General features: G+C 41.0%; 1 protein-coding gene across 2 annotated transcripts in view; it reads left to right on the top strand.

The window, feature by feature from the left end:
* The first annotated feature begins 784 nt into the window (after window positions 1-784).
* LOC118385401 (microtubule-associated protein 1B-like) overlaps window positions 785-24,817 on the top strand; it is a 55,637-nt gene continuing 31,604 nt past the window's right edge. The window contains exons 1-2 of one of the 2 annotated variants that reach the window (XM_035772520.2): window positions 785-1,092; window positions 8,167-8,268. In XM_035772520.2, the coding sequence (XP_035628413.1) occupies window positions 909-1,092; window positions 8,167-8,268 (286 nt within the window). In that variant the 5' untranslated portion in view covers window positions 785-908. Of the gene's footprint in view, window positions 1,093-8,166; window positions 8,269-16,593; window positions 16,737-24,817 lie in introns of those variants that run through there. The other variant, XM_035772521.2, reaches the window with a different exon arrangement.

Genomic DNA, 24,817 nt, shown 5'->3' with positions numbered 1-24,817 from the left:
GTTTTAGGCATAACCCTTCATAGTGGGTTCTAGGTAAAACCATATACAGGGGATTCTCTAAGAACCCTAAATAGACGGGTCTAGATTGAACCCTCTGCAAAGGGTTTTACCCAGCACCAAAAAGGTTTCCCCTATGAGGACAAACCGAATAACCCTGTATGGTTATACGCACCTTTTTTCCTTTCATGTCAAAAGCGTCTTCTTTTTTTACATAATTGTCAGACAGTCAAGATAGGCTTTGTTCTAATTAATATGCACACATCTGTTTATTGTTATGTATCTTACCATATCAAAAACTGGGGATTCACAATGAGGGGAGCTGGATAATGTAATTAAGGGAATACTAGGGAATGCCGTGATATTATCAAATCAAATGTTATTTGTCACATGCGCCAAATACAACAGGTAATTTGACTTAAGGCGCATGGGAATGAAAGGCATATATGCAGTTGTAAAAAATATATAATCCAATATATCGTTTTACAAATACAACTAAAAAGGTCTTTGTTTGTGGATAGCGAATTGCATTTGTGGAAAGCGATTTACATTTGTGGATTGGTGATTTACATTTGTGGACTGGTGATTTACATTTGCGGAAAGTGATTTACATTTGTGGATTGGTGATTTACATTTATGGCAAGTGATTTACATTTGTGGAAAGTGATTTACATTTGTGAAAACATTTGGCATGATATTGATCCCATAGTTTGATTCGCTGTGGATGGGAGCAAGAGCGCACCAGAGCACCAATTTCTCGTGTCCCTCTCCTCCCCCAGTTGCAAATCATGACACAATGTCTAGGGGTATAAAAGCAGGACCACTCCTTTCACGGCGCACTGTAAGTCTGGTGACGATCACTCAACTCCGTAGCCGGACAGGGGTGTGTGCTGCCTGGTGTGAATGCGAGGATGGCGACGCTTGTGGAGTCCGCAGATATTGAGACTTTAAGTAGCTCGAGCAACGTTATGGCATCCCCGATGTCCGCGAGTCTCTCGCACCGTTTTGTTGACAACAAATTTTACCTGCTTGTGGTTATTGGGGAAATGGTCACGGAGGATCACTTGAAGTGTGCTATTGCCGATATAGAAAAAGGTAAGAAGATTGAGGGATGGGATATCCTATTACGATTTTGAGGATGTGGGGTAGGCTAGCCTATGATGGTAGTAGCGGCAGCAACAACATGCTTTGTCATAGGCTACAACTATACTCTTATTTTATTTGGAATATTGTGAGAAGAACTAGCCTAGGCCTACATCACGCTCCAAGTCTGGATCCATGCTTTTGTAACTTAGTGTGTTATGCGTAAAGTAGCCTATCTAATTTTGGATGTATCCACTTCCATAGGCATTATTGACAATGATGCTCTCGGGCAACCAGAAAAAACGTGAACATGATTGTGTTGTTGTTAAAGTGATGTGCTATTGCAGGCTGCGCGCACGGCCCATCCCAGTGTAGTATCTGCAAATCTGTGGTTAACGCAAATCAAACAAATGGCATCGGTCCACACCTCAACACCCTTTCCCCCTTCACCTTCCTCCATACACCATTTCTATAGGACAGAATATAGTATGGCATGGAAAGGTATATCCTACCTTTCCATAACATAATATATTCGGCAGTGTTACTTTAAATCAGTCACACACGTGGAAAGGCTGTCGGGATTCGGGAATGATTCAGCATTCTTATTGTGCGTCAATGAGACATGTTTTTGCTTTTCTTGGGGATGTGATGCGGATCAGGGCCAGGATATAAGACCACCTGCGTCAATACATTTGTCATGTTTTGGTTTAGTGCATCCGTTGTTTCGTTGTCGGAAATGTATTCATAGGCCTACTGTTATAGAGGGGCCAGGGGTGTTACACAGCATCACTACACTTTGCATTCGCTTTTACTGAGACAGCTTTTGTTCCACTGTGTCACATTTTGCCTACGGGAACAACAAAGGAGGGTGTAGGCTAGGCTTCTTATTGGCCGGTGTGCGCACTCCAATAGTTCCATATTTTGAACACGATGTTGCTTTATGTACATGCGTGATAACACTCCTATTGCTGCTGCATCTTAAATCATCCACCGTGCCCGCCCCAACAGGACCCATCCCATTCCTCATCCTTGCTTTCTCATTCCTGTATCATGGTCTCTCTCATCCGACACCGGCATGTAGGCGTGGCCCACTCCGCACTGCGGTCCCTACGGAAAGTCGTAGGGAGCAGTATTCAAACATAAACATAAAGGCGTTTGGGAATGACGGTGCTTGTTTCGTCTGTCAGCATTGGTTGGGCCTTGGGTGGTCATACAGGTTGGCATGACAAGAAGAAACTGTGGCGGTAGAAAAAAAATGTGTGGGCGGATTACAGCGCCATGTTTCGTAAACGTGTGGAACACTGAAAAACCTGCTGAGGTCTACTGCACAGGAATGATCAATGACAATTAATGCTGTGGTTTTCTCCTATATTCTATTGTTTACAGTATAAACACACTATTAACAGAATTGCGTGGATTATAAAAACAACATATGATGGAATCCTACACGTTCATATTTAAGGCCATATTCACAAAAAATATATGTTTATGCTTAGTAGATGGGGCCTATATTTTGAAGAGTTATTTATGAATTATGATGGCAAATCTGTTCATATGCCTTTGCTAAGAATGCATGCTTTACATTAATTCCCTAAGGGATTTTAAAGGGAAAACTAGACATTTGTTTTGAAACCTATTATAATATTTATGCATTTGTTATTATTATGTGTTTGGTTGCGTTCTTGGCTAGCTTGTTGCATGTGTTGTTTAATGTCTGGTTTGAATGGGTCATGTCAGATATCAATCAGGAATTGGACACAGCTGCATCATGCTGTGCACACAGTTCCAGTAATGCTTCGTCATCTTCTAGCAGGGGATTTTCTCTCCTGATGAATCAATCAGCACACACCAGGCTTCACCCTTTGGTGTTCTACTGTTTGTGTCTTCATCACCTTCATGATGTTATCCCTGGACTTGACCGTGTCCAGACTGCTTGCAAATACGTTGCATCTTATTTTGTCCCATAGGCCTACTGGTTGTTATCTGCACTTTGGGGTCAATGTTGTTACTGTCTTGTATTACAGTGTGGCAAAAAAAGTATTTAGTCAGCCACCAATTGTGCAAGTTCTCCCACTTAAAAAGATGAGAGAGGCCTGTAATTTTCATCATAGGTACACTTCAACACGGAGAAAATTAAAACAAACATTGTAGGATTTTTTTATGACAAATTATGGTGGAAAATAAGTATTTGGAGTTTATCTCAATACTTTAAAACCCTTTGTTGGCAATGACAGAGGTAAAAAAGGTTTTCCAGAAAATCACATTGTAGGATGTTTTTTTTATGAATTTATTTTCAAATTATGGTGGAAAATAAGTATTTGGTCAATAACAAAAGTTTATCTCAATACTCAAAATCTCACAATACATGGCTCCATTCATTCTTTCCTTTACATGGATCAGTCATCCTGGTCCCTTTGCAGAAAAACAGCCCCAAAGCATGATGTTTCCACCCCCATGCTTCACAGTAGGTATGGTGTTCTTTGGATGCAACTCAGCATTCTTTGTCCTTCAAACACGACGAGTTGAGTTTTTACCAAAAAGTTATATTTTGGTTTCATCTGACCATATGACATTCTCCCAATCGTCTTCTGGATCATCCAAATGCTCTCTAGCAAACTTCAGACGGGCTTGGACATGTACTGGCTTAAGCAGGGGGACACGTCTGGAACTGCAGGATTTGAGTCCCTGGCGGCGTAGTGTGTTACTGATGGTAGGCTTTGTTACTTTGGTCCCAGCTCTCTGCAGGTCATTCACTAGGTCCCCCCGTGTGGTTCTGGGATTTTTGCTCACCGTTCCTGTGATCATTTTGACTTCATGGGTTGAGATCTTGCGTGGAGCCCCAGATCGAGGGAGATTATCAGTGGTCTTGTATGTCTTCCATTTCCTAATAATTGCTCCCACAGTTGATTTCTTCAAACCAAGCTGCTTACCTATTGCAGATTAAGTCTTCCCAGCCTGGTGCAGGTCTACAATTTTGTTTCTTGTGTCCTTTGACAGCTCTTTGGTCTTGGCCATCGTGGAGTACTTTTTTGCCCCACTGTATATATATATACAGTACCAGTCAAAAGTTTGGACACAGCTACTCATTCAAGGGTTTTTCTTTTTTTTAACCAATTTTCTACATGGTTGAATAATATTGACAACATCAAAATTATGAAATAACACATGGAATCACGTAGTAACCAAAAAAAGTTTTAAACAAATCAAAATTTATTTTAGATTTTAGATTCTACAAAGTACCCACCCTTTGCCTTGATGACAGCTTTAGCATTCTCTCAACCAGCTTCACCTGGAATGCTTTTCCAACAGTCTTGAAGGAGTACCCACATATGCTGAGCACATGTTGGCTGCTTTTCCAACTCATTCCAAACCATCTCAATTGGGTTGAGGTCAGGTGATTGTGTAGGCCAGGTCATCTGATGCAGCACGCCATCACTCTCCTTCTTGGTCAAATAGCCCTTACACAGCCTAGAGGTGTGTTGGGTCATTGTCTTGTTGAAAAACAAATGATAGTCCCACTAAGCTGATGGCGTATCACTGCAGAATGCTGTGGTAGCCATGCTGGTTAAGTGTGCCTTGAATTCTACATAAATCACAGACAATGTCACCAGCAAAGCACCCACACCACCACACCTCCTCCTCCATGTTTCACGATGGGAACCACACATGCAGAGATCATCCATTCACCTACTCTGCGTCTCACAAAGACATGGCGGTTGGAACCAAGAATCTCAAATTTAGACTCATCAGACCAAAGGATAGATTTACACTGGTCTAATGTCTATTGCTCGTGTTTCTTGGCCCAAGCAAGTGTCTTCTTCTCATTGGTGTCCTTAAGTAGTGTTTTTTGTTGTTGCAGTAATTTAACTACGAAGGCCTGATTCACACAGTCTCCACTGAACAGTGGATGCTGAGATGTGTCTGTTAGTTGAACTGTATGAAGTATTTATTTCGGCTTCAATTTGAGGTGCAGTTAACTCTAATGAACTTATCGTCTGCAGAAGAAGTAACTCTGGGTCTTCCTTTCTTGTGACGGTCCTCATGAGAGCTCGTTTCATTATCGTGCTTGATGGTTTTTGCGACTGCACATGAAGAAACTTTCAAAGTTCTTGAAATGTTCCGGATTGACTGACCTTCATGTCTTAAAGTAATGAGTGACTGTCGTTTCCCTTTGCTTATTTGACCTGTTCTTGCCATAATATGGATTTTGTCTTTTACCAAATAGGGCTATCATCTGTATACCACCCCTACATTGTCACAACACAACTGATTGGCTCAAATGCTTTATTAAGAAGGAAAGCAATTCCACATATGACCTTTTAACCAGGCACACCTGTTAATTGAAATGCATTCCAGGTGACTACCTCATGAAGCTGGTTGAGAAAATGCCAAGCGTGTGCAAAGCTGTCATTAAGGTAAAGGGTGGCTACTTTGAAGACTCTCAAATATAAAATACATTTTGATTTGTTCAACACTTTTTTGCTTACTACATAATGTGTTATTTCATAGTTTTGCTGTCTTCACTATTATTCTACAATTTTCTTTATTTGTACTATTTTCTACATTGTAGAATAATCTCTCCTTGGCACTGCTGCTTACATACATATATATATATATATATATATATATATATATATATATATGTATATGTATTTAAGCAGCAGTACCAAGGAGAGACGATAAACAACAACATAATCCTGGTTATCATGGCTCAGCCTTGGCCAACAGCACCACCCAAAGCACCTGGCAAACTGAAGTAAAGCCTTATAGATATTTCCATTTATAGATTTCCTCTCTCATGCCAAATGGTATATTTTAATTCCAGGACAGGCCCAATGAACTGGAAGAGTGAGACCAATGTTTAATAGATGCTGGTGACAACATTGAAACTTATAAATTGAACAAATCTGGACCTGTTGCCAACCCAGCTAACACATTTGGTTCCTTGGAAGTTGTGGGAATGTATATTTTTGGTTTCCCAGGATGAGTGAGACCAATGTTTAATAGATGCTGGTGACAACATTGAAACTTATAATTTGAACAAATCTGGACCTGTTGCCAACCCAGCTAACACATTTGGTTCCTTGGAAGTTGTGGGAATGTACATTTTTGGTTTCCTATTGGTTCTGGGAATGAAGCCATAAGTTTCCTGACCTGTAAAACGGAATGTTTTTTCAACGTTCTGAGAACAGAAGTGAATATTTAGCCTGTTCTGAGAATGTTAATTTTATGTTGTAAATAAACAAGGTATTTCTGTTTGTTTTTTTATATATATAAATTTGCAAACGTAAAAAAATGTTTTTGCTTTGTCATTATGGGGTATTGTGTGTAGATTGCTGGAAAAACACATCAATCTTAGAATAAGGCTGCAACATAACAAAATGTGGAAAAAGTCATGGGTTCTGAATGCTTTCCGAAGGCACTGTTATGTCCTGCCTCAAACATCAGTATGCCTAAACCAATATACAGCTACACTGGCATCAAAAGACATTCAAATCCAAAACAATCACTGCTGCACACCAAAGCAAGTGTAAAGGCGTTCGTCTGTTGAAAGAAGAGAGTCGGACCGAAATGCATCGTGTTGGTTACTCATGACTTTAATGAAAGAAAATGCGGTACATGAAATAACCGATACTAAATACAAAAACAACAGAACGGAACGTGAAACTAATACAGCCTATCTGGTGACTACAACACAGAGACAGGAACAAACACCCACGAAATACAAAGCGAAACTATGGCTCCCTAAATACGGTTCCCAATCAGAGACAACGACAAGCACCTGACTCTGATTGAGAATCGCCTCAGGCAGCCAAGCCTTAACAACACCCCTAATCAGCCGCGATCCCAAATACTACAAACCCCAATACGAAAACAACATATGTCACACCCTGGCCAACCCAAACATATAACAAAAACACAAAATACAATGACCAAGGCGTGACAGCAAGGGAGATTCTGAGAACGTTTTACTTTCCTATGATGTTTTATTTACCTTCTGAGAACACAAATGACAAGTTATTTGAAGGTAATTAAATAATGTTCTGAGAACATGTTTCAATTAGTCTTTCAATAACACTGCTAGCTTAGGTTAACTGTTTTGAACTCCAGGCACAGATAGGACACATGGAAATTCATATGCTGAGGCATTAATCATGCAAACATATTTATTTTTTATTGTGGCACGGCGTCGGTGAGATTCAAATCTATGATCTCCTGTTGTCTATCAATGGAATTAGTCCGCTGGATGGAGCTAGCATGACATGTTGTTTTAACGCTGTTCATTTTAGTCTATTCAAACAGACCCTATTTCAAAGGAAACAAGTGCTCATTAAGATCAGGATGGGCACAGCCAACACACCTCGGCACACTTAACAAGATAAAGGATAGAGAGAGTTTTGTTGATGCTGAGAACGGAATGTAAATGTTTTTAAATAATATTCTTAGAACATTACTAATGTTTTCTTGTGTTTTTTTATGGAATGTTAACTTAATGTTCTGAGAACATGACTTTAAATATAATCATGTGGAAACCTTCAGAAAGCGTTATGCTAAAGTACTGACATTTCCACAGAATAATATTGTTTCTTAACAATCTCTGAACATTCTGAAAGCATGACTTTAAATAGAACCATGAGGAAACCTGTAGAAAACATTATGCTGAAGGACTGAAATTCTCACAGAAGAATGATGTTTCTTAACATTCTCTAAACATTTTGAGAACATTACTTTAAATAAAACCATGAGGAAACGTGAAGGAAACGTTATGCTGAGGTACTGCAATTCCCACTTAAGAAACATATGGTTCTCAGAACATTATGTGCTAGCTGGGTATCCTGCAGCATTCCCAGAACATTATGGGAAGGTATGCAAATTAAACATAGGACAACCACGCTCTCACCAAGCTCTAAGAAACATATGGTTCTCACAATGTTACCTGCTAGCTGGGATGGCCCTTGATGCAACATGCATGGGGAATATTCATAGTGTGCTAGCCTCTGCCTGGCTAGCCTAGTGATAGAAGAAGTGGGTTTTTGCACTGATGTCTTTCTGTTCCTCAATCTTTTTCTTTTGTTTTCCTTGCAGGGATTCGCTCATGGGACACCAACCTCATCGACTGTAACCTAGACCAAGAACTCAAGCTCTTTGTCTCCAGACATTCAGCCCGTTTCTCTGCAGACGTACGAGGTAAGGTCAAGCACAAAACAAACGTGAAGATGTGACAACGCACCAGTGGCAACTTTAAAGTCTATGCGTGTTTAATGTTGGATATTCACCCTATACTTCACTTCTTTACATTTTCAGAGGATGCCTCTCTCTCTCTCTCTCTCTCTCTCTCTCTCTCTCTCTCTCTCTCTTGCTCTTTCTCTCCTTCTAACTCTCTCTCCTTCGTCAGGTACTAGGTGCAGTAACCCCCAGCAGTGTTTAGTGTGTGATCTCTGTGCTGTCTGTGATTGTATTATGTGTCTCTGGATCTGTAGTGTCAGAAGTGAGCTTGGCTGTCTCCCTATAGAGTGGGCAATAAAGCAGTGGTCCTGATAGACTAATAGCTAGCAGGACATGTGGCATCACAGTGGACAGGGTGACCTTGACCGGGAACAGACGTGCAGCCGACCTTTTGGCGTCACAAGGGGTCCCATTTTATAGGCCTTATTCCATAGGGATAATGTACCTAATATCCATGTTATTACATTGGAATATACATCTTTTATTACTATGGAATATTGTCTCTGTATTGTAAAGTATAACCCATACAGGTCATGATCAGCTAGGCTGCCCATTGGGCTGATGGCTCCAGCCAAAAGAGAATAGATGGCAGGTGTCGTGGTTTGTGTTAATTACAAGCACACACCTACCTGGTGTAAGTTTGAACTGTACCTAGACAGTATACATAGATTCATATTTTTACTATCCTTGGAAGAGAACATTTCCCACATCTCCACGAGTACAAAGGCTATTTTAAGCTTAGGGGTTAGGTTTGGGGTTACAATTAGGGTTACAATTATGGTTAGGGCAAGGGGTTAGGTTTAGGAGTTAGGGTTACAGGTTAAGGTTTAAGGTTTAGGGAAAATAGGGGTTTTGAATGGAAATCAATTTTAAGTCACCATGAGGATAGAAAAACAAGTGTGTTTGTTTGTGTGTGTGTTTGCCTTTATGATCTCACCTCTCTGACCTTGGGTTGTGTCATTGTCAACTGACAGCTGGTTAATCAGCAGCAGTTTGTATATTTACATACCTAGAGGTTTGCATATTCAATTTGTTTAGTTTATTCTTGCCAATGATTGTGTGGTGTTGGGATATCCTTGGTGGATGCAGTGGGATACATTGAGTCATGCTACATTCAAATAATATGAAATCCTCACAAACAAACCAAAATAGATGCTAAATATAGATGAAAACCAAAGCCATTTAGTGGTCGAAACTGGATTCTAGCTGTGTGGATTCTAGCTGTGTGTCTAGTCAAAATACACTTCTAATGTCGACCACTAAACAGTGACACAGCAGGGGTCAGTAGCCATTTTACTTTCACCTCACTGAGCATAAAAGCCTTTAAGTGAGGTGAACTGTCCTCCTCTTTATTCCTCCTGTTATCCATCTCGCTCTCTTTCTCTCCTCCAGCCTCGCCCTCTCTTCCTCTCTGTATGTGTGTTGTTGCCGAGCAACGCGGCCCGGGTGCAGATGCACAGGAGAACCGTGGGTAATTAGCTGGATGAACCCCCCCCAGTGGCCTGGGTCTGGGCCTCACAATGACTGATGGAGGGAGGGATAGAAGGAGGGAGTTGGGGGAATGAGAGACAGATGAACTCCTCAGTAGCCTGGGTCTCACAATAAAAGGAGGGAAGAGAGGGATGCACTGTAAAAAAAAAAAAGAAGTTTAAAAAGAAGAAAAAATAAACATGTTGATTCAATGTACGATATGATTGTGGGTTTGCTCAATAAAATAGCATTGAAGTTGATTCAACATAGGATTGTCATTTTTATTTTATTTATTTTATAGCTGACCCAACATACATTATCAAGTTAAATTGTATGTTCACTCAACTTTGAATTTCAGGTTGAGTGAACAAACAATTCAACTTGAGAATGTATTCTACCTTATTTACATATTTCCCAGAGTGCCTTTCCAGTGAATTGTAGTTACCGCCCATGCCTGTATTTGTTAGCGACAGAGGCAGCATTGTTGTATTCGATGCATTGTAGTACTTTAGCCATCAACAATCGAGTGCCTAAGTCAAGCCTGGGCAAAGGTTGGCCTGAGGGCTATATGTGGACTGCAACTTGATTCAATATGGCCTATGGAATCATGCTCAGATCACAAAACTAATTTGGTTTACTAAAGTTTTGAGAAAAATATTTGGTAGTCAAATGAAAAGCCCATTGAATACTTGCCTTTGTGTAATGATTTAACTCCCATGGTTTGCGGGACATTTATTTTTAAGGAACATATAAACAACTGCACGAGGACAGACAGTGACTCACAGGCTAACACACGTCACAGTTACAAATAGTAGCTAGCTATAAATTGCGCAAAAATGTGTTTTTCAAGGATTTCAAAGAAAAGGAAAGTAGACAATGAATGTAGGGTGTTCCAGCAAGAGTGGACATAGAAATATGTCCTTATTGAGGTATCAGGGAAAGCTGTGTGCTAAGGGTGCAAAGAGAGCATTGCTGTCTTGTAAGACTACAATTTGTCCCGACACTTCCAGATGAGGCATGCAGAGAAATATAGGAATATGTCTTCTGAGCAGATGGCAAGTGCATCAAGTGCAGAGTTGCTTTCTCATTTGCAAAAGCAGTAAGGACTTTTCACAAAACTGCATTCATTAAACAACGGAATTGCGAGAGCTAGCGACAGTTGAAGTTGGAAGTTTAGGTAGGAGTCATTAAAATTCGTTTTTCAACTACTCCACAAATTTCTTGTTAACAAACTATAGATTTAGCAAGTAAGTTAGGACATCTACTTTGTGCATGACACAAGTAATTTTTCCAAAAATTGTTTACGGACAAATTATTTCAATTATAATTCACTGTATCACAATTCCAGTGGGTCAGAAGTTTACATACACTAAGTTGACTGTGCCTTTAAACAGCTTGGAAAATTCCAGCAAATTATGTAATGGCTTTAGATGCTTCTGATAGGCTAATTGACATCATTTGAGTCAATTGGAGAAGTACCTGTGGATGTATTTCAAGGCCTACCTTCAAACTCAGTGCCTCTTTGCTTGACATCATGGGAAAATCAAAAGAAATCAGCTAAGACCTCAGAAAAATAACTGTAGACCCCCACAAGTCTGGTTCATCCTCGGGATCAATTTCCAAACGCTTGAAGGTACCACGTTCATCTGTACAAACAATAGTACGCAAGTATAAACACCATGGGACCACGCAGCCGTCATACCGCTCCGGAAGGAGACACATTCTGTCTCCTAGAGCGTACTTTGGTGTGAAAAGTGCAAATCAATCCCAGAACAACAGAAAAGGACCTTGTGAAGATCCTAGAGGAAACATGTACAAAGGTATCATATCCACAGTATAATGAGTCCTATATTGACATAACCTGAAAGGCCGCTCAGGAAGGAAGAAGCCACTGCTCCAAAACCGCCATAAAAAAGCAAGACTACGGTTTGCAACTGCAAATGGGGACAAAGATCGTACTTTTTGGAGAAATGTCCTCTGGTCTGATGAAACAAAAATAAAACTGTTTGGCCATAATGACTATTGTTATGTTTGGAGGAAAAAGGGGGAGGCTTGCAAGCCGAAGAACACCATCCAAACCATGATGCACGGGGGTGGCAGCATCATGTTGTGGGGGTACTTTGCTGCAGGAGGGGCTGGTGCACTTCACAAAAAAATGGCATCATGAGGTAGGAAAATGACGTGGATATATTGAAGCAACATCTCAAGACATCCGTCAGGAAGTTAAAGCTTGGGTCTTCCAAATGGACAATGACCCCAAGCATACTTCCAAAGTTATGGCAAAATGGCTTAAGGACAATAAAGTCAAGGTATTGGAGTGGCCCTCACAAAGCCCTGACCTCAATCCCATAGAAAATTTGTAGGCAGAACTGAAAAAGCATGTGCGAGCAAGGAGGCCTACAAACCTGACTCAGTTACACCAGCACTGTCAGGAGGAATGGGCCAAAATTCACCCAACTTATTGTGGGAAGCTTATGGAAGGCTACCCAAAACGTTTGACCCAAGTTAAACAATTTAAAGGCAATGCTACCAAATACTAATTGGGAATGTGATGAAAGAAATAACATCTGAAATAAATCATTCTCTCTGCTATTATTCTGACATTTCACATTCTTAAAATAAAATGGTGATCCTAACTGACCTAAGACAGGGAATTTTTACTAGGATTAAATGTCTTGAATTGTGAAAAACTGGAGTTTAAATGTAGTTGGATAAGGTGTATGTAAACTTCCGACCTCAACTGTATGTACTGTCCCACAAAATTGCTAGACATAGCAAGCCAATTGCTGAGGGCGAATTCATGAAATAATGTTTAATTGACTCTGCAGCAATACTTTGCCCCGACAAGATAGCTGTTTGAAAATGTTTCCCTGTTAAGACGAACAGTGAAACGGCATGTTGAGGACATTGCAGAGAATATGGAACAGCAGTTGAAAGACAAGGTAAATTATTTTGTGGTTGTTGATATTCTTACGAGGCATAACCCCAGACTTTGAAATTACAGAGAAGCTTGCTTCAGTGCAGTTAATGAAGACCACAGGGAAATATTTGTTGGAGGACGTTAGTAAGTGTGTGGCAATGCTGGGACTGAGTTGTGAAAAGTTATCCAGTCTGACCACTGATGGGTGACCAAACTTGGCAGGAAAAAACATTGGCCTTTTGAAAAGGATACAAGATCAAGTAGCTGAGCTGAACCCAGATCAGAAAATGCTTTTCCTACATTGCATTATTCATCAGGAGGTGCTCTCTAAATGTGTTCTGAAAATGAGCCATGTTGTGGATACAGTCACTAAAGTGGTAAACTTCATAAGAGCAAAATCTTTAAACCACAGGCAGTTTGTCTCACTGTTAGAAGAGACAGAGTCGGGTCATGCAGATCTCCCCTACCACACAGACAGTAGATGGCTGAGTTTGGGGAAGGCACTTGAAAGGGTGTGGGACCTGAAGTCGGAGATTGCTGAGTTCTTGCAAATGAAAGGAAAATATGTGGATTTCCCTCAACTGCAAGATAAAGAATGGTTGGCTGTTTCTGCCTTCACCGTGCAAATCATGGCCCTCGTGAATGAACTGAATTCCGAACTACAAGGGAAGGGCCTTTTTGCACATCCTTGTCAAAGCCTTCAAGGGAAAATGACTCCTCCTGACCGACCAAGTAGAAGCCAACAATCTCACCCACCTTCCGACACTACTAGTCTGTTCCCTGTCAGATGACCAGAAGTATACATCGCTGCTGCGTGCTTTGAACGGTAAGTTCTCAGTGTTGGAAAATTACATGCTGTTGGTTTCCTCTCCTTTCACCTTCAATGTGGATAACGCTCCCACTGACCTGCAACTTGAGCTTATCGATCTTCAGTCTGATGCCGTGATTGGAGAGCTATTCAAAACAATGTCACTGATAAGGTTCTATGCATCTCTCGATGAACAAAACTTTCCAAAGATTAGGAGTCATGCTCAGAAGATGTTTGTACTGTTTGGGTCAACCTATGTATGTGAACATACATTTTCAGTGATGTAATATAAACAGGTCAAGGCACCAGGTCATCTCTCAGCAATCCTGCGCATAGCGATGTCAGAAACTATACCTGACTTCACTGCTCTAGTCAATGCCCATCAGAGACTTCACTCCCCACACTGGTTGAGTAGTTTAAATGTAATGTTGAGCTCTCTCTCTTTCTTGTGTTGTTGTGCATGCCCGTTAACAAGGGTTCTGTCCGTGGTGCTGAATGCACAGTGTACTTTTCCCTCCGTGTAGTTCATTGCATGTGTAATAATGAAAATACCTACCAAAAGGAGAACATGGATGTGGTTTATTTCTGTGCATGTTAAAAAAGTATAATAAGTATCATATCTGGAGGCGATTTACAGTAGATATATCGGTCAACACAGTCATACACATTATGTATAATCCTGTAATATGATTCTGGCCCGCAAAAATATATTCTAATGTGGCCCACCATGGAAAATAATTGCCCAGGCCTGGCCTAAGTGAACATGTTATCTTTAAAAATAAACACTTTATTACATTACATTTATCATAAGGCTTTTCTTTGAGAGTTACACCCTAACACAGTGGGTTGAAACTCTTGGTTTAGAAAAATGGCATTATGCTTGCTTGCAAAGTGACGTGTATTTCCTATTGGAATTCAGCCAGAGAGTGGATATCCAACAATATTGCTTATTGAGACTACCTTAATGATATAAACTGAAAAAGCCATCTCAGTAACAGGTGCAATAAGTTCTTCTACTAACAGATTAGAAAAAAAATCGATGTTATTTATGTTTGTGTAGCATACGATTAATCAACCAATCAAAGTACATGCAAAAACAGATATTGAAACAAGCAATTCTGAAAATCAACCTGCAAGATAGCATGCTGGGAAATATGATAATAGTGGAAAAGGTTGAGTTGTTTTAAGCAAACATGAATTCGTAATTTGACTCAACAAAATTGTTTAAATTCAGCTGATTTTGAGCGGAGTTTGTTGACACTAACACATTATCTCATATTCTTGTCCTTCTGAAGTCCACTCAACTTGCAAAATTACACTGATTAAGAAGTTGGTGAAGTTGGCTTTTTTACAATGTGGAGGGAGAGAATAATAAGCTGTGTAAAGTCTTATAACATGGCAAGAATGATTTATGAGAAGCTTCTCATGTAGTATTCCCCACAATCAAAAATGTAATTAGATATGATATAAATAAATAATATGCTCCTAGGAGATAATTGACTAGAAATATCATTACCATTTTGCATGGTGTATAAATGATGGTGTTATCCATGTTGAGAAATGTACTATGCTGGTGTGCTTTTAAACTGTCTTCATTGTGCTGTAAATTGGCCTGGTTTTAACACCGCTTCCCCAATAAACACAATTATTAACAAACATAATTAAGCAAGTGCATCTGTTCTCATGTGGATCCTCATTTAAAAGCTTTGAAAACATCAAAAGCCTACCATACTAACAGCGTTATCACTTATGGTTAATAAAAACAATTGAATCCTGGGCAATGCCATGATAACGGAGTAACACCGAGACTCATATTTTTCACTTTAAAATGTATGTCCAACCAAATCCAACGATTGCAAAGTTAAACAAACTATACATGTCTATGCACAATGACTACTTTTAACCATTTCTACAGAACATCTTACAAAAATACATTTACTTGAAGAACAGTAGAGATGCAAGGTTTAGTAACAGAATGACAGTTTGTGCACAATACCCGAAAGGACACTTTTCACCAAAACCACTAGTTATTGCTGAAATGTTTAGGTTCCACGGAAGAAATCAGGAATAGGGAGAATCAGTGACGATGGTTGCTGCTGCATTAAATAAACTATCAGAGCACTGTGAGTTGAATGATGTTCTAAATGACACCATTAGAGACAGACTAGTATGTGGCCTATGGAGTGAAGCTATACAAAAGAGACTATTGACTGAAAGTAATCTGACCTTGGCAAAGGCCATTGAAGTCAGTGTGTCCATGGAACGAGCTGCTAAAGAGGCTCAGCAGTTGAGTTCATCAGTAAAAATGCACAGAGTTGCAACTGATATCAGAGACAGGGAAATCAAGGCACATTATTATTATATATATTTAATTGTATCTTTATTTAACTAGGCAAGTTAGTTAGGAACAAATTCTTATTTATAATGACAGCCTACACCAGCCAAACCCAGACGACGCTGGGCACTGCCCTATGGATTCGAACCAGGGTGTCTGTAGTGATGCCTCTAATGCTGAGATGCAGTGTCTTAGATTGCTGCTCCACTCAGAACCCCTGTGGTAATGTGGGACATCAGGCGTGTACATGCTGCTCTAAGGACATGGATTTCTGAGCCTGTGATAAAAAGGGCCACATCAAACGAGCCTGCAGAAACAAAAAGAGCTCCGAGAAAATGTCGGAGACTGAAAACAAGACATTCCAGGAGCAGATCATGCATTCTGATGAAGAGAAGCGGATTGCTTTCGCATCGAGGACATTGAACAAAAGCAGAAACTAACGCACAGATAGGACGAGAAGCCCTAGGCATCATCTTTGGAGTGTTTCAGTTTCATCAGGACGAACAGCTCCAGCTTCCGTCACTTAATGCAAGCTTATCAAATAAAAGGACAGCTCATAATAATGGATGGAACAGAGCAAATGGAATGGCATCAAAACACATGGAAACCATGCGTTGATATATTTAATACCATTTAACTTATTCCGCTCCAGCCATTACAACGAGCCCGTCCTCCCCAATTAAGGTAGCACCAACCTCCTGGGTGTAGACTAACAGAATACAAACGTTTTTACCCTTGTAGGATGGTAACAATTAGGGCGACTAAATCAATGGAGGCCAGAGGAAATAAAGTGGTCATAAATCAGGAAAATAGGCTGGATGCTGTGGGAGAATTAAGGCTACCATTGAACTTGTCATCTTTCTTCTCAAATCCAGAGGACATAAAACAATATAGAGGTAAGATAGATATTGATTTTGAGGCATGAGTATTTTCATATTTTAGTATAGGGTGTTCATATTAAATACTGTTACGGTTTTCTTCTGGTGAAAGAGAGAAGGACCAAAATACAGCGTGGTTATTTATAAACATCTTTAATAAAGGCGATAACGTGAACAATAAACATATACAAAACAAGAAACCGTGGAAAACCGAAAACAGTCCTAACTGGTGCAAAACACAGAGACAGGAACAATCACCCACCAAAACCCAACACAAAATAGGCTACCTAAATATGGTTCCCAATCAGAGACAATGACTAACACCTGCCTCTGATTGAGAACCATATCAGGCCAAACATAGAAATAGACAAACTAGACATACTACATAGAATGCCCACCCAGCTCACGTCCTGACCAACACTAAAACATGGAAAACACACAAGAACTATGGTCAGAACGTGACAAATACAAAGTACCTGTTTCAAAGACTTCTCACAAAAACAAGCCTATCTCTGTAAAATGTCAACGGAGCACTGAGCGTACCGCAAGATTTTTTTTATTTTCAAAGCCTGATTCAGCTTGTGTCATGCTTATTTTGCTATATTTGTGACCCGCGGAAACAACTAGGAATACTACGACCACAAATCCCCCCAAAAAACATGTTGTCGATAAAGCTGCACCGCATCTGTCAACTTAGTTCAGTGCTTATTATTGGAAGTATTAAACTACGAAATACAGCTTTTAAAAAAGATATATAATGTTAATGATATGTTAGAGAAAGACCCCTTTTGAATAATTCAGAACATGAATAATTAGATTTGTCTTGGCAAAGTCTATTTTATAACATAAGGATGTGTAATGTCCTCACCAAGCGCGTTTTCACCCATTTTGGACACACCCTAAAGAGGGGAGACGAGGTCAGTGAAATATCAAGGGTCCTCTGGATTCAGTTCAAATCAAATTTGATTGGTTACGTGCACATGGTTAGCAGATGTTATTGCGAGTGTTGCGAAGTGCTTGTGTTTCTCGTTCCGACTGCAGCAAAATCTAACAAGTAATCTAACAATTCCACAACAACTTCCTAATACACACAAAGCTAAGTAAAGGAATTGAATAAGAATATATACATATAAATACAGTTGAAGTCGGAAGTTTACATACACCTTAGCCAAATACATTTAAACTCAGTTTTTCACAATTCCTGACATTTAATCTATGTAAAATTTCCCTGTTTTTAGGACAGTTAGGATCCCACTTTATTTTAAGAATGTAGAGAGAATGATTTATTTCAGCTTTTATTTCTTTCATCACATTCCCAGTGGGTCAGAAGTTTACATACACTCAATTAGTATTTGGTAGCATTGCCTTTAAATTGTTTAACTTTGGTCAAAAGTTTTGGGTAGCCTTCCACAAGCTTCCCACAATAAGTTGTTATTGAATGTTGAATGTTGGTCCATTCCTCCTGACGGAGCTGGTGTAATTGAGTCAGGTTTGTCGGCCTCCTTGCTCGCACACGCTTTTTCAGTTCTGCCCACAAATGTTCTATAGGATTGAGGTCAGGGCTTTTTGATGGCCACTCCAATACCTTGAATTTGTTGTCCTTGAGCCATTTTTCCACAACTTTGGAAGTATGCTTGGGGTCATTGTCCATTTGTAAGACCCATTTTTTATTTATCTGTTATTTTACCAGGTAGGTTGACTGAGAACACATTCACTTACAGCAACAACCTGGGAAATAGTTACAGCGGAGAAGAGGGGGATGAATGAGCCAATTGGAAACTGGGGATTATTAGGTGACCGTGAAGGTTTGAGGGCCGGATTGGGAATTTATCCAATTTAGCCAGGTTAACACCCCTACTCTTACGATAAGTGCCATGGGATCTTTAATGACCTCAGAGAGTCAGGACACCGTTTAACGTCCCATCTGAAAGACGGAACCCTACACAGGGAAATGTTCCCAATCACTGCCCTGGGGCATTGGGATATATTTTAGACCAGAGGAAAGAGTGCCTCCTACTGGCCCTCCAACACCAATTTGCGACCAAGCTTTAACTTCCCGACTGATGTCCTGAGATGTTGCTTCAATATATCCACATCATTTTCCTGACTCATGATGTCATCTATTCTGTGAAGTGCACCAGTTCCTCCTGCAGCAAAGCACCCCCACAACATGATGCTGCCACCCCCGTGCTTCATGGTTAGGATGGTGTTGTTGGGCTTGCAAGCCTCCCCCTTTTCCTCCAAACATTATGACCAAGAAGTTCTATTTTTGTTTCATCAGACCAGAGGACATTTCTCCAAAAAATACAATCTTTGTCCCCATGTGCAGTTGCAAACCATAGTCTGGCTTTTTTATGGAGGTTTTGGAGCAGTGGCTTCTTCCTTGCTGAGCAGCCTTTCAGGTTATGTCGATGTAGGACATGTTTTACTGTGGATATAGATACTTTTGTACCCGTTTCCTCCAGCATCTTCACAAGGTCTTTTCCTGTTGTTCTGGGATTGATTTTCACTTTTCACAACAAAGTACGTTCATCTCTAGGAGACAGAACACGTCTCCTTCCTGAGCGGTATGATGGCTGCGTGGTCCCATGGTGTTCATACTTGTGTACTATTGTTTGTACAGATGGATGTGGTGCCTTCAGGCATTTGGAAACTGCTCCCAATGATGAACCAGACTTGTGGAGGTCTACAATTTTTTCTGAGGTATTGGCTGATTTCTTTTGATTTTCCCATGATATCAAGCAAAGAGGCACTGAGTTTGAAGGTAGTCCTTGAAATACATCCACAAGTATTCATCCAATTGACTCAAATTATGTCAATTAGCCTATCAGAAGTTTCTAAAGACATACCTTTCTGGAATTTTCCAAGCTGTTTTAAAGGCACAGTCAACTTAGTGTATGTAGGGCCTCCCGGGTGGCGCAGTGGTTAAGGGCGCTGTACTGCAGCGCCAGCTGTGCCATCAGAGTCCCTGGGTTTGCGCCCAGGCTCTTTCGTAACCGGCTGCGACCGGGAGTTCCGTGGGGCGATGCACAATTGGCCTAGCGTCGTCCGGGTTAGGGAGGGCTTGGTCGGTAGGGATGTCCTTCTCTCATCGTGCACGGTTGCCAGGTACACGGTGTACCCTCCGACACATTGGTGTGGCTGGTTTCCGAGCCCGTACTGGAGTTGTAGTGATGAGACAAGATAGTAGCTACTACAACCATTGGATACCATGAAATTGGGGAAAAAAGGGGTCAAGTTAAAATTAAAATAAACTTAGTGTATGTAAACTCTGACCAATTCACTGGGATTGTGATACAGTGAATTACAATAATAATAATCTGTAGGTAAACAATTGTTGGAATTACTTGTGTCATGCACAAAGTACAGTGGGGCAAAAATGTATTTAGTCAGTTCTCCAACTTACAAAAGATGAGAGGCCTGTAGATTTTGCCCCTAACCAACTCGCCAAAACTTTAGTTTGTTAACAAGAAATTTGTGGAGTGGTTGAAAAATGAGTTTTAATGACTCCAACCTAAGTGTATGTAAACTTCCAACTTCAACTGTATATGGATGAGCAATGACAGAGTGGCATAGGCAAGATGCAATAGATGGTATGAAATACATTATGTACATATGAGATGAGTGATGCAAGAAATGTAAACATTATTAAAGTGGCATTATTAAAGTGACTAGTGATCAGTTTATTAAAGGGGCCAATTATTTCAAGTCTATATGTAGGCAGCAGCCACTCAATGTTAGTGGTGGCTGTTTAACAGTCTGATGGCCTTGATATAGAAGCTGTTTTTCAGTCTCCCGGTCCCTGCTTTGATGCACCTGTTCTGACCTCGCCTTCTGGATGATAGCGGGGTGAACAGGCAGTGGCTCGGGTGGTTGTTGTCCTTGATGATCTTTATGGCCTTCCTGTGAAATCGGGTGGTGTAGGTGTCCTGGAGGGCAGGTAGTTTGCCTCCGGTGATGCGTTGTGCAGACCTCACTACCCTCTGGAGAGCCTTACGGTTGTGGGCGGAGCAGTTGCCGTACCAGGCGGTGATAGAGCCCAACAGGATGCTCTCGGTTGTGCATCTGTAAAAGTTTGTGAGAGCTTTCTTCAGCCTCCTGAGGTTGAAGAGGCGCTGCTGCACCTTCTTCACCACACTGTCTGTGTGGGTGGATCAATTCAGTTTGTCCGTGATGTGTACGCCGAGGAACTTAAAACTTACTACCCTCTCCACTACTGTCCCGTTGATGTGGATAGGGGGGGTGCTCCCTCTACTGTTTCCTGAAGTCCACGATCATCTTCTTTGTTTTGTTTTGTTGACGTTGAGTTATTTTCCTGACACCATACTCTGAGGGCCCTCACGTCCTCCCTGTAGGCCGTCTTGTCGTTGTTGGTAATCAAGCCTACCACTGTCTGCAAACTTGATGTTTGAGTTGGAGGCGTGCATGGCCACGCAGTCGTCGTTGAACAGGGAGTACAGGAAAGGGCTCAGAATGCACCCTTGTGGGGCCCCAGTGTTGAGGATCAGCAGGGTGGAGATGTTACCTACCTTCACCACCTGGGGGGCAGCCCGTCAGGAAGTCCAGTACCCAGTTGCACATGGCGGGGTCGAGACCCAGGGTCTCGAGCTTGATGATGAGTTGGAGGGTACTATGGTGTTAAATGCTGAGCTGTAGTCAATGAACAGCATTCTCACATAGGTATTCCTCTTGACCAGATGGGTTAGGGCAGTGTGCAGTGTGGTTGCGATTGCGTCGTCTGTGGACCCATTGGGGCGGTAAGCAAATTGGAGTCGGTCTACGGTGTCAGGTAGGGTGGAATTGATATGGTCCTTGACTAGTCTCTCAAAGCACTTCATGATGACGGGAGTGCTACGGGGCAGTAGGCGTTTAGCTCAGTTACCTCTCCGCGCACCTCCCCACTCTGCAACAGTACGTCACCAGTCCAACTCACTCAACTCGCATCCTGGACCAGTGTTATGACAATGTTATAAGTAACCATACAAGGCAGTGTGCAGTTCACCTATCGGGAAATGAGACCATTACTTTATCCATCTCCTACCGAGATAAAGGCAGCAGGTGAAACGCGAAAAACCCATTCAGGGGACAGAGGAGAGTAGGGAGGAGCTCAAAGACTGCTTTGACGTCACAGACTGGGAGGTGTTCTGGCAGGGATCCCCACGAGTTGACAGACCGTATTACGTCACACATCCAGTTCTGTGAGGATACTGTCAATAACACAAAAACTGTCAAAATATTTCCTAACAACAAGCCCTGGGTGTCTTAGGACTTGAAATGTGTCTCAATGAAAGGAAGTTTGCATTCCTGAAAGGAGATACTGAAAATGAATTCAGGTCAAAAATGTGGAAAGCAAAAAACAACTTCAAGGATAAAGTGGAACAGAGGTTCTGTACAGGCAATCCAAGACAGGCATGGGAAGGGCTTACTGCAATGATGGGATGAGAAGGGAAACGAGAGAACAATCAAATTGCAGACTGTTCATTCTTTGTAAAAGAACTAAACTGTTTTTGATGGAAGATTTGACTCTGTCTATTTTAAAGACGAATATATACAAATATGTGAGTGCATCCCCAAATCCTCTACTGTCCAGATAACAGAGAACGAGGTGGCCTCATTGCTTGTCAAATATTAAGCCACACAAAGTGCCGGGCCCAGACAGACGACGGGGCAAAGTACTGAAGGTCTGCGCCGACGAGCTCAAGGGAGTCTTCACACGACTGTACTCCTGGAAGGTGTTGACGTCAGGGGCCTAAGACGTCACCAAATGACTTTCGACCTGTGGCCCTCACGCCCCTTCTGGCCAAATGCATGGAAAGGGTTGTTAGTAAGCATCTTACCTTTTCCATTGCAGATCAACTGGACCTGAGCATGATACCCTGACCTTGGTGAACATGGTGGCTAGTCACCTTCAACATGCAAAATCCTATGCACGCATTTTATATATTGATTTTAGTTCAGCTTTCAATGCAATGCGAATACACACACTGCTGAAACGACAACTGGACCTGAATGTCAATGAAGGCCTCGCATGTTGGATCAAGGACTTTTTAATTGACGCCCACAGAGGGTCCTCTGATCAACTGACCCTGAACACACGGGCGCCCCAGGGGTGTGTCCTTTCCCTGTTGTTGTTCACTATCTACACTAATGAGATGAAGATCCAAGGAAACAATGTGAGGCTTTTTAAGTACGTGGATGACATGGCTCTGGTAGAACTCTTTTTTTAAAGATGCTATGTCAGATGGGGACAGCCACTTTAAACAGACCAACAACCTTCAAGAATGGTGCCGGAAATCGTCTGAACATCAATGTGGAAAAGACAAAGGATCTGATCATCAATGGCAACAACTCACCAATGTCCCAACTACTCTTTCTGAAAGACCAACCAGTGGAGGTGGTTGAGTGTTTCAAATTGTGACACAAATTGATAACAAGCTGAGGTTTACAGAGAATGCAGACTGTATTTTTTTTAAAGCAAGCCAGCGCCTGTTTTTAATCAGGAAATTGAAGGGGTTTGGGGTCAGCAGCTTGGTGGAGAGCATCCTCACGTTCAATATGACAGTCTGGTATGGTAATTTGAGCATGAGCAAACTGACCAGAATAGTAAACACAGCTAGCAAAATAATTGGTCGACCACAGGCGCATTTGAGCAGTCTGTTCCACAAGGCAACAAAAAGAAGGCACTGGCTGTTTGAGAGGCTTCCCTCTGGCCCGCGCTACAGAATGCCCATGGCCCAGAAGAACATGTTCAAACATTGTTTTAATTTCTTGTGCTGTTGGACTACTAAATGCAAACTAAATTGTGTCGGTGTATGTAGTTATCTATCCAGTGCAGTTGGGACAGCGGTCGGTTGTGAGTGAATGTTTTAATGTCCTCTATGTTTTTAGTGTATGCAACATGATGGACTGACTGGTTTAAATGTGTATGATGTGAGAATGTATGTGTATGTGATCCGTTTAAGGGACGGTGATGCCAAAGAAAAATGTCCATTCTGGATGGACAATAAAGTTTTATTCTATTCTATTGAATATGTTAGTCCATATTTACATTTCGTCAGCCAACAAGATGATTAGGCTCACCAGCCTATGTCAATTTACTCATCACCCATAGTACAAAAGTTGCCCTTTTCAATTGGTCAACTTCTCCTTCTGTGCGAGAAAGAACCCTAATCCAAACATAGTCTGGGACAGTTGTTGGATGCGACAGATCCCAAATTAATACAAACACTCGCATCAAAAAAGATGTTTAAAAGCAATGAGGCTGATGCAACAGTTCAGAACGTTTAGCTTCACATGTTGATAAACTATTTAGGCTATTTCTTCACATTATAAGCGCAGCAATGCGCACACGTGTGAAAGTGTGAATGTTCCAAAATTCAATCAATTAACAATCCAACACCTTTCTCAAAAGTGACCACAAATGCGATTAATGCATGTAATGCTTTATCATAAAGGTGTTTATGGTTTTTAATGGTGAAAACTATCTTCCCCTATCTTGCGTCGCCTATGTATGCCAGTTTGGCTCTACACCAGTTATAAAGCAGATTAATGTGCTTCATTTTAAGAAGTTCTTTGGCCACTTTAGTTGTGATACAAACCTTATCAAAACATATAGGTCTATGGGCTAGGTTACATGAGGTGTTCGACTATGATTTGAAAAAGTTGCACAAAAAAAAGGAACGTGCTGTTTCTTGCTTTACTGCACACTTTGGGCATAATTCGCAAGTGATAATATATTGTTCACAAGTGATAGGTTAATATTGTCACCCACAGAATATTCTTAATTTAATATTGTCTTTACATATACTAAATAATATATGTGTAAATTAGTTTTGATTTAGAATGGACCATTATAATGCACCTGTCGTAGAAAAGGGGAATGTATGCGTTTCCTGTGGTTCATGTTCATGCCAGCTAGCTAGGCTATACTCCTGTTGTAAAGTGAAGCAATGTGCTTAATATTAGGAAAGTTGAGAAAATATATAATAGGCCTAGCTTGTAGAAAGCTGATGGGATCCTCCTATTTTTAATAGAGGCCATCAAAACTGTTTTCTCACGCAACTGCAAAGCCTATAGAAATATTTCACAACATGAGCTCT

This window comes from Oncorhynchus keta, chromosome 6 (genome assembly GCF_023373465.1).
Source record: "Oncorhynchus keta strain PuntledgeMale-10-30-2019 chromosome 6, Oket_V2, whole genome shotgun sequence".
NCBI classification, from domain to species: Eukaryota; Metazoa; Chordata; class Actinopteri; order Salmoniformes; family Salmonidae; genus Oncorhynchus; species Oncorhynchus keta.
This window is presented reverse-complemented; position numbering and strand designations above follow the sequence as displayed.